Here is a 12,231-nt window from a genome sequence, read left to right as displayed (position 1 = left end):
GCACCCACCCAGCTCTATGGCCTGCAGTTGGGTCTCCACCCTCCCAATTCCTAATTGGTATTCACCTAGGAAGAAAAGAATGCACCTAAAGTTAATGACCTCTGGGCTTGAACTCTAGGACCCTGCAGTGTATCCTTGGGACCATGAATCACAGAAACATTAGAGTAAGGTATAAGCTAGGCCCTGCTGGAGGCTGAAAGCATTGAACACATCCCCCACTCACTCAACACCCCACCTTGGCCAGTTACATGGAGATGAGCACAGAGCAGACAGCAGCTCACAGCAGCCAGTCAAGTCAGGTTGGGCTTACAAGAGGACAGTACTGATGTATTTAACAGATGAGAGTAAGTCAGGAAATATTAGTGCAATTTAATCACCACAGGGGTGATTATATTATAAAGACACACTGATAGTAAACAAAACAGTAAAAAAATTAACAGCATTTTATGGTTTTTAAACGGCACCCATTAAAGACTGAAATAGTCAAATTTGAGACACATACTCAATACTTCATAAGTTCATGGACAATGAATTAAAAGGCACTTTTAAAAACTAGTTTTTCTCTACCATGTGAAAAAAATTCATGGTAGCACAGTTTCTAAAACCCAACTTAGTTGGTAAGAAACAATTAGTGTTGGCACCAGAGGATCATATTTGCAAGTGGTAGATAAAAGACTCAGTCCACAGGACATAGTTTGGCCAGGGCTGTCTTGCACGTTCGCTCTCCAGCCTTCTGTGGCTAAATGACAGTACACTCACATAGGAGCAGGCTTTGGAACACAAGCTCTGGCTTGTCAGGAGGCAGTCTAGATGAGACATTTTTACGGTGTGGAATACAGAAGTCCATTTCCACTTCACATGAAAAGGACAGTGTCAAACAGGGTTACTCAGTAAATAGCATGGTAGCCATTTTTTCACTTGGCCCTGTGGTTTTTAACGAGCATCCTGTGTGCGAGGGTATGGGGGCAGCTGGGCTTGAGGGGATATGCTTCAAAGGGAATAGCTTGTTTACAACCAGCTCACAAGTTTGACACTGGTCTTACCATGTCAGCCTGCAAAGGTGCTAGCCTACTGGCCTCCTTCCCTACTCAAGTGCTTCAGGTTCCCATCCCTGCCTCCTGCCACCCCCTGCGCCCATGAGACTTCTGATCGGAAGTCAGTAGACATGAGAATTCAATGTTGGCACATGGATGAAAGGATGAGGCAAAGGACCAATGGCTGATCTAGTAAACAACAAAACTACCAACACACAGCAATTCTCCTGGGCCACCGTCACAAGAAATCATTTCAAGAAACAAGTTATCATTTGCTTCTACTGGCCTAGTATGTGTGGATACTGCCCTGAGTGGCTGGAAAGATGGGGGCCCAGACACCATCTGGTCCACCTACCTCCACACCTCATACCTCTACCTCCCAGAGCCCTTCAGATAAGACCTCAGGAAGGACCCTTGGGCTTGCATTGAAACTACCTTTTTGCCAATGGAGGTCTGACAGGATCCAATAGTTGTTACTAAGAAAAAAGTGCTTCTGCAAAAGGGGTAGGTTAGAAGAGGGAGGTAATATGAATATTCTTTAGAAAAACTCAAACTCATCTATCTGCTTATCAATACCCAGTAGGCTGAAGCCACCCAGGGCACAATTTGGTCCACAGAATACTGAGTGGAGGAGGCACCCACACCGCCTGCCTCCTGGGAGCCCTTAACCATCCTTTTTGGCTCGGGGAGTGTCAAAGAGCCGGGCTGCCTTCTTGCACAGCAGAGAGAACCAGTAGATCTGGGGAGCGATGAGGAAGGCATTGGCCACATTGCAGTAGAAAGGGATATTGAATGGCACTCGGAGCAGGTGTAGTCCTTGCTGTCGGCCATAGGACCAGTACATGAAGGGGAAAAGAAGGATCCGACAGGCAAAGAAGGTGGTCAGCGTGAGGATTCCGTTCACCTTGTACAAAAGGGTGTGCTGCTGTCTTAGCTGCAAAAGAAGAGGGAGGGAGGATGCAGGGTCACCAAGGGTGGGCCTGCAGGGAATGCCCAGCCCAAGTCCCACATCAGTACAGGCCCAGCATCTAGTCTTCTGACACTTGTAGAAAAGATCACTGAGTACTGCTGTATTTATACATATAGGCTCATAGTTTTTCCAATAGAGATAAGCATGTGCAGCCAGGGAAAAAATATATTTAAAAACTATCAGATTTGAATCAGACATACAATTTCATCCCCACTGGCTTGGAAGACCAACTGACCTTTTAATCTATTCCAGGGTCTCCTAACCCACTACTACTAACACTAAGGGATTTCTCCAAAACCCTGCCATCTACCAAGGGAAGCAGAGTCCATTCCCTCTGCACCATTCCTGCTGTTCCGCTCATACATGCCTGAATCAGAACTCTGCCCAGTGACACAAATGGAGTGCTCAGTTCCGCCATGAAGATGCAGCCGACGAAAAAGTCCCCAAGGTCTTCTCTAAGCCTCTGCAAGGAAAAAGGGAAATAAGGAATGGAAGTCAAGGAACCACCGGAAGGAAAATTTTAACGAGGGCTATCCAAGAGAGTGACCTGAGAGACCGTGAAGGGAAAAGGAAATGCTAAGTGGGCCTGCACATAGACCCACTGGCACTTGCTGCTTCCATAGCAGTAGCACTGTGAGGGTCGAGTCCTTAGGATCCAGCGGCAACTTCAGATCGCCTGGCTGTATCACACACCAAACTTTCTCTGAATTTCAATGTCAGCTGGAAGGAAGTGCGGCCTCCTTTTGGGTATCTGAATTAGTCACGCCATGGGCACTCTGACAGTTCAACAAAGTATGTGCCAGGCCCTATGCTAGATAGTAGGGTCCCAAGGCAATCAAGAGAGCCTTCTTGAAGAATGCAATGCACTCTCCCTCTCCTTTTATCTTCCCAAGAAAGTAGTATAACAGAATAGCAGCTTTGACACTTAGCGCCACTATGAAATAAGTAAACTCTTAGAGCCCCAGTTTCTGCAGCTCTGGTATATGGCTAATAATTTATTAGTAGAAAGCTGTGAGCTTTTCAATCAAGCACCCGTTACCCAAAAGGCACTCAGGAATTACTAGTTTCTGCATTCCCATTCCTCTTCCTTGTTGGGTGGGTTTGAATAGGGAAATGGATCTGGGGAAATATTAGGAGGCTATGTGCTTGCTTTGTGACATCAAAAGAGCACAGAAAGTACTCCCTGGCACTATTAGAGAAACTTACCAGTTGACTGAGCTACTCTCATTTTTTAAAAGTGATTTTTGTGTTGTTTTGTTTTATATGTGTATTTTATCTTGTTTTTGTGTTGTATGAACTAAAGATAGAACCTTTGGTGGAGGCTAGGGAATCACAGAAGGCTGGGGGCTTGCTCAAAAGAATAATATGGGTAGGGAAGATCAGGAACCTTTCAGATTTAATTCTTTTCTACACAATATGCCTGGGTGGCAGGGGGTATAAGTGGAAGCAGCTGGCACACGGAGAGTGGGTACAGTAGGAAAGGGAAGGAAAAGAGAGGCAATCCTGACTACTACATAATGGTAAAGATACCCAGCTCAATAGGAGAAAATGAGTGACCTAGGCTGCTGCTGGATGTCCTGGGGCCATACCTGTGCAACTGGCACAAGGACAAACAGAATGACTGCGTGGTGTGTGATCATGAGGCGATTTTTTCTCAGGAAGTTTCGAAAAATGGTGAGGGAGTGTCTGTGGTTCTGGTCTTGGGTTCGGTACCATTCACAGAGGTACATGGCATAGGAGTCATAGATCATGTATGGAATCAAAAGCCAGACATATTCTCGGGCAAGCCAGTGCCTGAAAGAGAGCATACAAAAGGTCCATTAAATAATTATGGATACTAATTGTGACGACTCAAAGCCAACCTCGTCTGAAACACATTCTGCAGCTTTGTACTTAATCAGCTATTTTTACTCCAAATACTTTACAATGATGCTGCTGAAACTGACACATACGGAGAGTGAAAACCTCTAAATTACAGGGCAAATTCATAAGCATCAAAGGCCAAAAGCAGGAATTCACTGAGCACCACGTGTTTAAGTAACTAGCTGTCACTATTTGCCTAATCTAGCTACTCATTTGTAATGGATTTTTCTGGCATTTTGTGATACAAGCTTTGATACAGATATCTCTACAAATATTTCAACAGCTCCTCCAAGAAACTGGTTAGATGTCCAAATCCAATATTTCCTGTTTAACTTTGCTCAGTTGCTCAATGTTGGGAGTTTCCTCTCCCATCTGCTTAAAACCCCACTTTAAGGAGTTTCTGGGAAGCAATCGCTGGCCATTTTCTCTACAGTTCTGTGGCTAATCCCAATTCCACTGATTGAGAAACAGTATGTCTAGAAATGAGCCACTGACTACCTTCTGGTAGTCAGATCCCAAAAAAGAAGATAGGACAAAAGACAGTGTTCTCATTTACTTGCCCAAAGGGGTTAAATCAATACTTGCTAAGTCAAAGGGAGAGTTTATTAGACTGTCCCAGAGTAGATTAGAAGCAATCTCTCTAATTTCTACAGTTTTGTTCCCAAATGATAACTAATCATTTTACTGCAAATGTATGTGGGAAAAAATATCTAAACTGAAATCATGTACTGTGCTGGGAAGGATTAGATTCACTCAGCAAATTTTTACTGAGCACTCATGTGTTGGATGGAAGAGCGGACAGTTTAATTTTATGGTTCTCAAACTATCTGAACGTCAGAAGCACCTGCAATACTTGTTAAGGGCTCCGCTACCAAAGACTCTAAATGGTAGCCTAAGGCTCTCAAATACCTATTTTTCATTTTGTATCAGGTGATTTCCTACAGAGCCAATCTATGGAATTGCAACATTGTGAATATACTGTATAGAGGATGCCATTCAAATTTCTGTTCCTGACAAACTGGGAGTAGTCAGAGAGCTTGCTGCATGATCAGAACACTCAAAACAAAAACTGAACCCAGCCAAGCAAATGATGTTAGCCTTTGGTGTGTGCATATCAAGGTCACTTGACCTATCTTCTCTCAGCATCTACAATTCATCGCCAATAATTGGTTTTGTTTTTTAAAAAAAAAGGGCATAAGAAGGAAAGCATGAAAAGTATAATAGGATTAATCTCAAGTAAGATCCAGGGACTAAATTTGCAGGTCACGGTGAGACAGATGCCCCATTCGGGCTCTCCTTGCATCCCAGCCTCAACAGGTGAAAAGCAGGGCACTGCAGGGTGAACGTGAGAAAAGGACCAGCAAAGGCTGTTAGGTTTTCCCTGCCCATTTGACTACTGCTCTTCAGCTTAACTGGGATAAAGTAAGAATAGTTCCAGTAAGATAGGTGGGGGAAAAATGGCTTAAAAACCACCACTGCCCAGGACTAAATACTAAAAGTAGACCACCCTAGTCTTTATGATTTGTTTCACTAGAAACACATTTCCTGACCTACCTCTGGACTGTGCTCGAACACACATACAAGTCAGTCAGTTTTCAGAAAGCATTAGAAACCTTCTCATTGCCTTTAAGAAATCCAGAGGAAAGCCAAGAGCAGTATTTGTAAGGAAAGGGGAGGAAGAATTGTTCCTTTGCACTGAAGGGCTCTGCTAACCACACTGGTCATATCTTAGCCAATCGAATGCCTCAGAGCAGGACCCCAGTGAGAGCATTTAAAAGGACCAAAAGCCATACTCCCTCTTCTATTTTTCACACCTATATAAAGAACTGATCAGTGAACCACACTGTCCTCTTAACACACCACCTTAAATCAGACTTGGGCTCTGGCATTCTCTGGCATTCCAATTCGGTTTACTTTCTATTAAGCTGGTGATGCTACAAGAGGAGAGAAGGTGGTGAAAACTAATTATGGTGCCCACGTTTTCCTATTAATCAGCTAACAGCATGTGCTGATGGAGAACTAGTGCGGTGAGCCACTAAAAGGTGGAAGCTTCAAAAAACGGTTCGGCGCTGTTATTTGTGCTTCTTCCACCTGGTATTGGAGTTACCTGTCGGTGATCACGTCTTTACAGGAGCGGATGATGACGATCCCTGACCCGGTGGCCAACACAGCCTGCACTGAAGAAACCAGCCTGATGTGTGGCAGAAAAGACAAAAGGGGAGAGGGAGAGCGCGCTCAATCCGGTCCAGTGGACAGCAGAAAGCCCCAACTCTTCAACCTGACTCCCTCCTAGGCTGCCTGTGCGGAGAGGAAAATGGTAGGGCCGCCGCGGCGCTCCCGACCCCCAAAGCAGCTGGCAGATGTCGGCGGCAAACTTCCCTCCCATCCTGGCCGGCGTGGGCAGCCGTGCACCTCCTCCCTCGCCCTCAGCGGGAGGACGCACAGGGTCTTCGGGGAGCTCTGGCCAGCGCCACGGAAAGGGGCAAGGAACCAGGGAGCAGCCCCCTCGCTTCCTGTCGCCCCCCTCTTCCGCCCTCGGCTCCCCGCAGGGGCTGGCGCGGCCGGGTCGCCCGGGAGCCTGCGCGCCGCCGGGCGGGGCGGGCGGTCTCGCCCGTACCTGGTGCTGATCGTCACGCGGTCGGTGTCGGTCCATTCGGGCCGCGCACGGCGCAGCCCCCAGGTGCAGAGCGCGAAGAGCCCAGGGAAGAATAGTGAGCCCCAGGCCAGCGTCAGCAGCATGGGTGCTCAGCGGTCGGCCGCCTCGCTCGGCGCCCTCGGCTTGGCTCAGGTCGGCTCTGCGCGGCTCCGAGACTGGCCGCGGGCCGCCCGCCCGCCCCTATTTCTACCCTCCACCCTCCACCCCCTCCCCGGCCCCGTCTCCGTCCCGCCGCGACTCCGGCAGCCGCCGGGCGCTGGCCCCAAGCCCGCAGCCCCTCTCCGCGTGACCAAGCCAGCGGCCGCGATAGGCGCGGGCCGGCCACGCGGGGCGGGGTCTCGTTGCCACAGTCCCAGGGCCGCGAGGCTTCCCCGGTTCCCCGGCCGGCGCGCGAGTGGGCGGCGGCGGCGAACTGTGGTGCGCGGACCCTGCGCCCCGACCAGCTGCGCGCCAGCAGCCGCCGGGCCGGGCAGTGGTGGGAAGGGCCAAGGCTCCCGCGGCCTCTGTTCCGTCACCGCGGACGCTACCCCGCCCCTCCGCTCGGCACCGGCCCTGCAAAAGAAATGCCCCGCACCTGCCACAGCCCTCCTCTCCTCCCCAGCCCCGGGCGAAGGAGCCGGGCCCCCGAGAGAGCCAGGTAGGAGAAGGCACTCGGCCGAGAGCCCCCCCCACCAGGCCAGGGGCATTGCCCGGTGCGAACGGTGTGGAAGGCATCTCTGGGGGAAGGAAGGAGACGGCCCGTGGGCTTGGCGCCATCTGCCCGCCTGGCTTACCGACCGACCTAGCAGTTTTGCTTCTACAGAGAGTCCGGGAAATGGTTTCTGCGGGCCAGAGATGGCTTTTCCACACGCTCTGCCAACTGCTGTAATTTCTCCGGAGGGGGGGTCGCTCCGAGTATTACTAAATGCTGCTGCAGAATCCAGCAGTTCTCCTCAATCTACATATCCAGGTAGATTTGCTGCCGTACTGCAGTTCTGCCTCTTGCCTTTGGGTCAAGACACCGTTCAGTCTTGGTGAGCGTTTTGTTGTTGATGACTGCGAGTTCTTATTTGAAAGTTCTCTGGCCAAGTGCCCTAAACTTGAATGGATCAGAATTGATTGATATTCCCTCAGTACCCATTAGTAGAGTACCTTCAATATTCCTGGCTTCTTTAGGACTTAGCAGAGTTACACTTTGCTTTTTGTTATGTTTCTTCCTCAGCTGACAAATGTGTCGGAAAATACAATTCATTTATGCCTACTGCAATTGAAAGGTACTATGGGTCTCTTCTAATCACCATCATGCAAACTGCTGACAAAAGTCCCATTAGAGGACTCTGGGACAGCTGGGCTCAGCTTCTCTGGGCCACTGTTCCCTCATTTGTGAAAGGAAGAGGCTAAATTACGTTTTTAAGGTTATTCCAGCTTTAAATTTTCATGATTCTATAACTTTTGTAAGGTAACAGATGGTTTGTTAGATAACAATTAAGTTTTTCTGACATGGCAGTTACTGGTATAGAAACAGATACCTAGTAAACACAGCTTTTAACATCTTCCTGTATGTTGTTGTTAAGATGAGGGATTTAGCCAACATTAAGGAAACAGAAAACCCAAAGAAAAGCCTGAAATTTCTTCCACTAAAGGCAGTTTCTCTAACTTCCAAATTCACTGCCTACACTTGGTGAAATGAAAAAAGACACTTTAATTTGGTAGCAAGGTATCTGGCAAGTTACAAAGGTTTCTGTATTTTCACATTTGCACGTGGTCAAAGGACAGCTATCTGTAAACTTTCCATTCTCTCCAGGAGAACCCTGTGCATCCCATTTTCTATTCCCTATGCATTTATCCCAGTCACCTCCAGTTCCACCTTTTCCAGAGAGGGACAAGCGGTTACAAGTCCTCCTGCCTTCTCTCCTTAAAAGGATCAGCAACATGCACCAAGGGTGCTAACCCTTTTAAATGGTGGGAACTAATCTCTTCCCTATGGAAGAAGTTGCTGGTACAGTTCTTAAGGAGTCTATGAAATGAAAACAAAACAACAGATGTTTCACTTATATAAAATAACAAGTAAAATCAGTCTCCAACACCATCCTCTTAAAGTCACCAGAATGTTAAGGTTGAATCACCAGAAAGTCAACAAGCATAAACACGAGGCCTTAACTTTTCAACCGTTTGGGCAAATGACAAAGCCAGATGAAAAGCACCAAGCCTTTTTTCTACACAAACTTCTACTCACCCTTCAAAAGTCCTGAGTCAAATGTTTATTCCTCCAGAAAGGCTTCTATCTACCTGTCTCTTCCAGGCAGATTTGTAAGTCTCATTTCCTAAACCGCCTTTGCTATTCAGCAGCATGTTGTTTTTTATTTGTATGTGTGTTTCCCCACCAAACTGTTAGCTTTTTGAAACAGAGCCATGTATTTTCATTGTTCCCTAAATTAGGCCTGACACATTGCAACTGATCAAGAAATGTATGAGACTTTTTAAAGCTAATGTTTACTGAGTACTTATATATGTGCCAGGCACTCTTTCAGACATTTTGCATGTATTATCTCACTGGATCTTCATGAAAAATCGGTTATCCACACTGTGTGTGTATAAAATGAGACCAAGAGCAAATAAAAGATTGCCCAAGGTCACGTTGCTGGTGGCAGAGTTGGGATCTGAACACAGTATTTCTGCCTTCAAGGTCAGTGTATTTAATGACTTTACTAATAACTTCAAACTAAGCAAGGAGAAAGTAGTTATTTTTCAAAATATAGTTTCTGATTAATAACCACTGTTCCTAATTGTTTACTCACAAATATAAATGTGTAGCATGGGGTTTATGGGCTCTGATGCTGCTATTATTAATACCATTTTATATTTATATGGTATTAATATAAATACATTTTTAGACCTACAGCACTGGGGTTAAGATTAAAGGACTAGCACTTTCCATATGGCTTCTTTAGGACTTAGCAGAGTTACACTTTGCTTTTTGTTTTGTATCTTCCTCAGCTGACAAATGTGTCGGAAAATACAATTCATTTATGCCTACTGCAATCGAAAGGTACTATAGGTCTCTTCTAATCACCATCAAGCAAACTGCTGACAAAAGTCCCATTAGAGGAAAAACATATTTAGACATACAGCACTGGGGTTAGGATTAAAGGACCTGGGTTCCAATTCTGGCTCTGCTACACATAAGCTGTATGGCATGTGGAAAGTACTTCACTTCTCTGTAAAACTCGGGTCCCTCTACCTACCTCATGGGGTCGTTGTAAGAATTAGATATATTTAAAAATACATGTAAACTATGTGCTGGGCACAGGCACAGAACTGTTCCAGACGAAGATCCATTGGAAGAGGCGAGATAGATACAGTTATGGGGAATAAAAAGGTTAATTTTATAATTTTTCAAAGCACTTTCACATATATTATCTCACTTGGTTCTCAAAATAACCCTGTGATGTAGGTGAACATAATATTTTTGTTTTATAGATGAAGACACTTAGATGCAGAAATGGTAAACTGACTTGCCACTCTATGAAGTGTCCAGACTCAAGTCAGAACTCAAGGTTCCTGATTCATCTTCCAGGAATGCTTAATGCTATAGGCTTGGGATTTAAGGAGTTTTTAATTATGCTTCTTCTTGGGTTTCAAGAGTGGCATCTGGTTTACTAGATGTCAAAGTAAGACTCATTTACCAATCAGAGAGTCACCCTTTAAATGGGAATTTATAAAGCTCCCAGTTTTGGAGGGCTGTGCTGGGATTCTTCTGTGGTTTCTTCTGCCACCAGGGTATATGACCCTGCTTTTTCATCCCCATCTGTCCCATTACTTTAAGCCCTAATCTGGATACCATTAGGGGACATGGTGCAGGACTCTCCCCATTCTGCTCCCTGGTTTCTCCAGCCTTAAACTGAAAATACCTTATTTAGTTGTAAAACACTTGAGAATACTTGGGTAAATGTTAAGATATGTGATGTGCAGGCTGCTACCCTGGATCAAGGACATTTTCTTCCTATCCAGGAAAGGAAGGAAAAAAATGTATCTATAGGAAAACAATGAAGGTTCACACATGAAACATCTTCATGTGGAGTTCTAGAGCTGAAAGAGCAATTGGAGGTCTCTATCTGTTCATCTGCTTAAAATATCACAGCAAAGAAAATGAAACTTTATTCTGAAATAAGTTATTTATTCTGAAATAAGTCTATTAATATAAAAATAAGTAATTAATATAAGAAATACTTTATTCTGAAATAAGTTATTAGTACTGCACTTCATTTCTGCAGAGGGGACACTTGAAGCAGAGACAGAGCAAACAAAAAAGTTTGTGGAAACTTTTATTTCCACAAAGGGGGAAATAAAGTGATGGAAAGAGGCATAGAGAGAAATATACAGCATAGGACGAAGATCCATTGGAAGAGGCGAGATAGATACAGTTACGGGGAATAAAAAGGTCAAGATACACCCTTAGACACAGGAAAATAGAGAAACAGATCCAGAGATTGGAATTCACAAGTGAACAAGAGGAAAAGGGTTGTAAAACATGGAGAAAGGTAAAATGAGGCATACGAACATAAAGAAAGTGCTAGCCTTTTATGGAACATCATCCCCTTTAGGCTAGCACCAACAAAAGGCATATTGTATTTGGTGATACATGGCACAACTAAAGAGGCAGCCTGCTCTTAGGACGGAGAATATGGCTGGGAGGAAGTTAACTGCCCCCCTCTTTTTTCTCCTGCACTTTGCACTCTAAGGACACTTGGCCAACATGGTCTTGCACTGCTACCCATATATGTGTTTCCCCTTTTTTCTGCATGCCTCTGATGGACAGGCAGGGCCTGTGGGTCAGGGAGGCAGCCATGACCTACAGCACTGGGGTTAGGATTAAAGGACCTGGGTTCCAGTTCTGGCTCTGCTACACATAAGCTGTATGGCATGTGGAAAGTACTTCACTTCTCTGTAAAACTGGGGTCCCTCTACCTACCTCATGGGGTTGTTGTAAGAATTAGATATATTTAAAAATACATGTAAACTATGTGCTGGGCACAGGCACAGAACTGTTTATCTTGGTATCTCTGTAGCCCAGTTCCTTGCCGTTAAACTTCTTACAAACATCTATTGGATTGAAGATGACCCAGGCCTGGCCTTCACCAGCTTCCAGACTGCAGCTTCCTCAGTTTTACTCTGAACTACCTGCAAAAGCACACTGTGACCTAAGAAGTACAGTCACATCCCAAGTACCTGGCTCCTACAGTGGCCACAGCCGCACACCCTGGGGAAGTCCTTGCTCTTGTACACAGTGATAATGATAAGAAGCACAATTTACACAAAGAAGTGATTATAAAGTACTTGCCTTCGTGTATTGTTTTATATTTTGCAAAGCACTTTCACATACACATCTCTTTTGCTATCTGCAAAAATTAGCTTGTTTGCAGATAGTCATACCTAACTAAAAATAGTGTGAGTTCTAAATTCAAGTTTAAAAACTATTCAAAGACAACAAACCATTAAGGAAATTACCTTTAACATAAGTTAAACCAGCAAATCGTTGTGTACAAATTCAGCTGCCATCCAGCAAATATCAATTGGAAAATGTAATAGAAAAAGAGAACCATTTACAATATTTTTTAAATTAATAAAATCATGAAATATGATTAACAAGAAATATGAAGACCTATATGAAGAAAGTTACCATCCTTTACTGAAAGACATAAAAGCCGAAATAAATGGACAACATGGCC

The 12,231-nt window shown here is 45.1% G+C and overlaps 1 protein-coding gene across 2 annotated transcripts; it reads right to left on the bottom strand.

Moving 5' to 3' along the window:
- Positions 1–363: 363 nt before the first annotated feature.
- On the bottom strand, positions 364–6,911 carry TLCD3A (TLC domain containing 3A). Of its 2 annotated transcripts, XM_017677323.3 has the most exons (5): positions 6,485–6,911; positions 5,975–6,058; positions 3,594–3,798; positions 2,372–2,467; positions 364–1,968 (listed from the first exon to the last, which is right to left on the bottom strand). In XM_017677323.3, exons 1-5 carry the CDS (start codon positions 6,604–6,606, stop codon positions 1,699–1,701), a joined length of 777 nt encoding a protein of 258 aa, XP_017532812.1. In that variant the 5' UTR covers positions 6,607–6,911; the 3' UTR covers positions 364–1,698. The 2 variants fall into 2 exon arrangements, with proteins under 2 accessions (XP_017532812.1, XP_017532813.1); XM_017677324.3 differs by lacking the exons at positions 364–1,968; positions 3,594–3,798 and having other exon boundaries at positions 2,410–2,467.
- Positions 6,912–12,231: the final 5,320 nt, after the last annotated feature.

Source organism: Manis javanica, chromosome 4 (genome assembly GCF_040802235.1).
Source record: "Manis javanica isolate MJ-LG chromosome 4, MJ_LKY, whole genome shotgun sequence".
NCBI lineage: Eukaryota > Metazoa > Chordata > Mammalia > Pholidota > Manidae > Manis > Manis javanica.
This window is presented reverse-complemented; position numbering and strand designations above follow the sequence as displayed.

Coding starts and splice junctions, on each gene's coding strand:
- TLCD3A (XM_017677323.3), bottom strand. CDS start 6,606: ATGCTGCTGACGCTGGCCTGGGGCTCACTATTCTTCCCTGGGCTCTTC. Junction 3,799..5,974: donor AAAGACGTGATCACCGACAG/GTAACTCCAATA, acceptor GCTCTCTTTCAG/GCACTGGCTTGCCCGAGAAT. Junction 2,468..3,593: donor TCCTTGTGCCAGTTGCACAG/GTATGGCCCCAG, acceptor TTTTCCTTGCAG/AGGCTTAGAGAAGACCTTGG.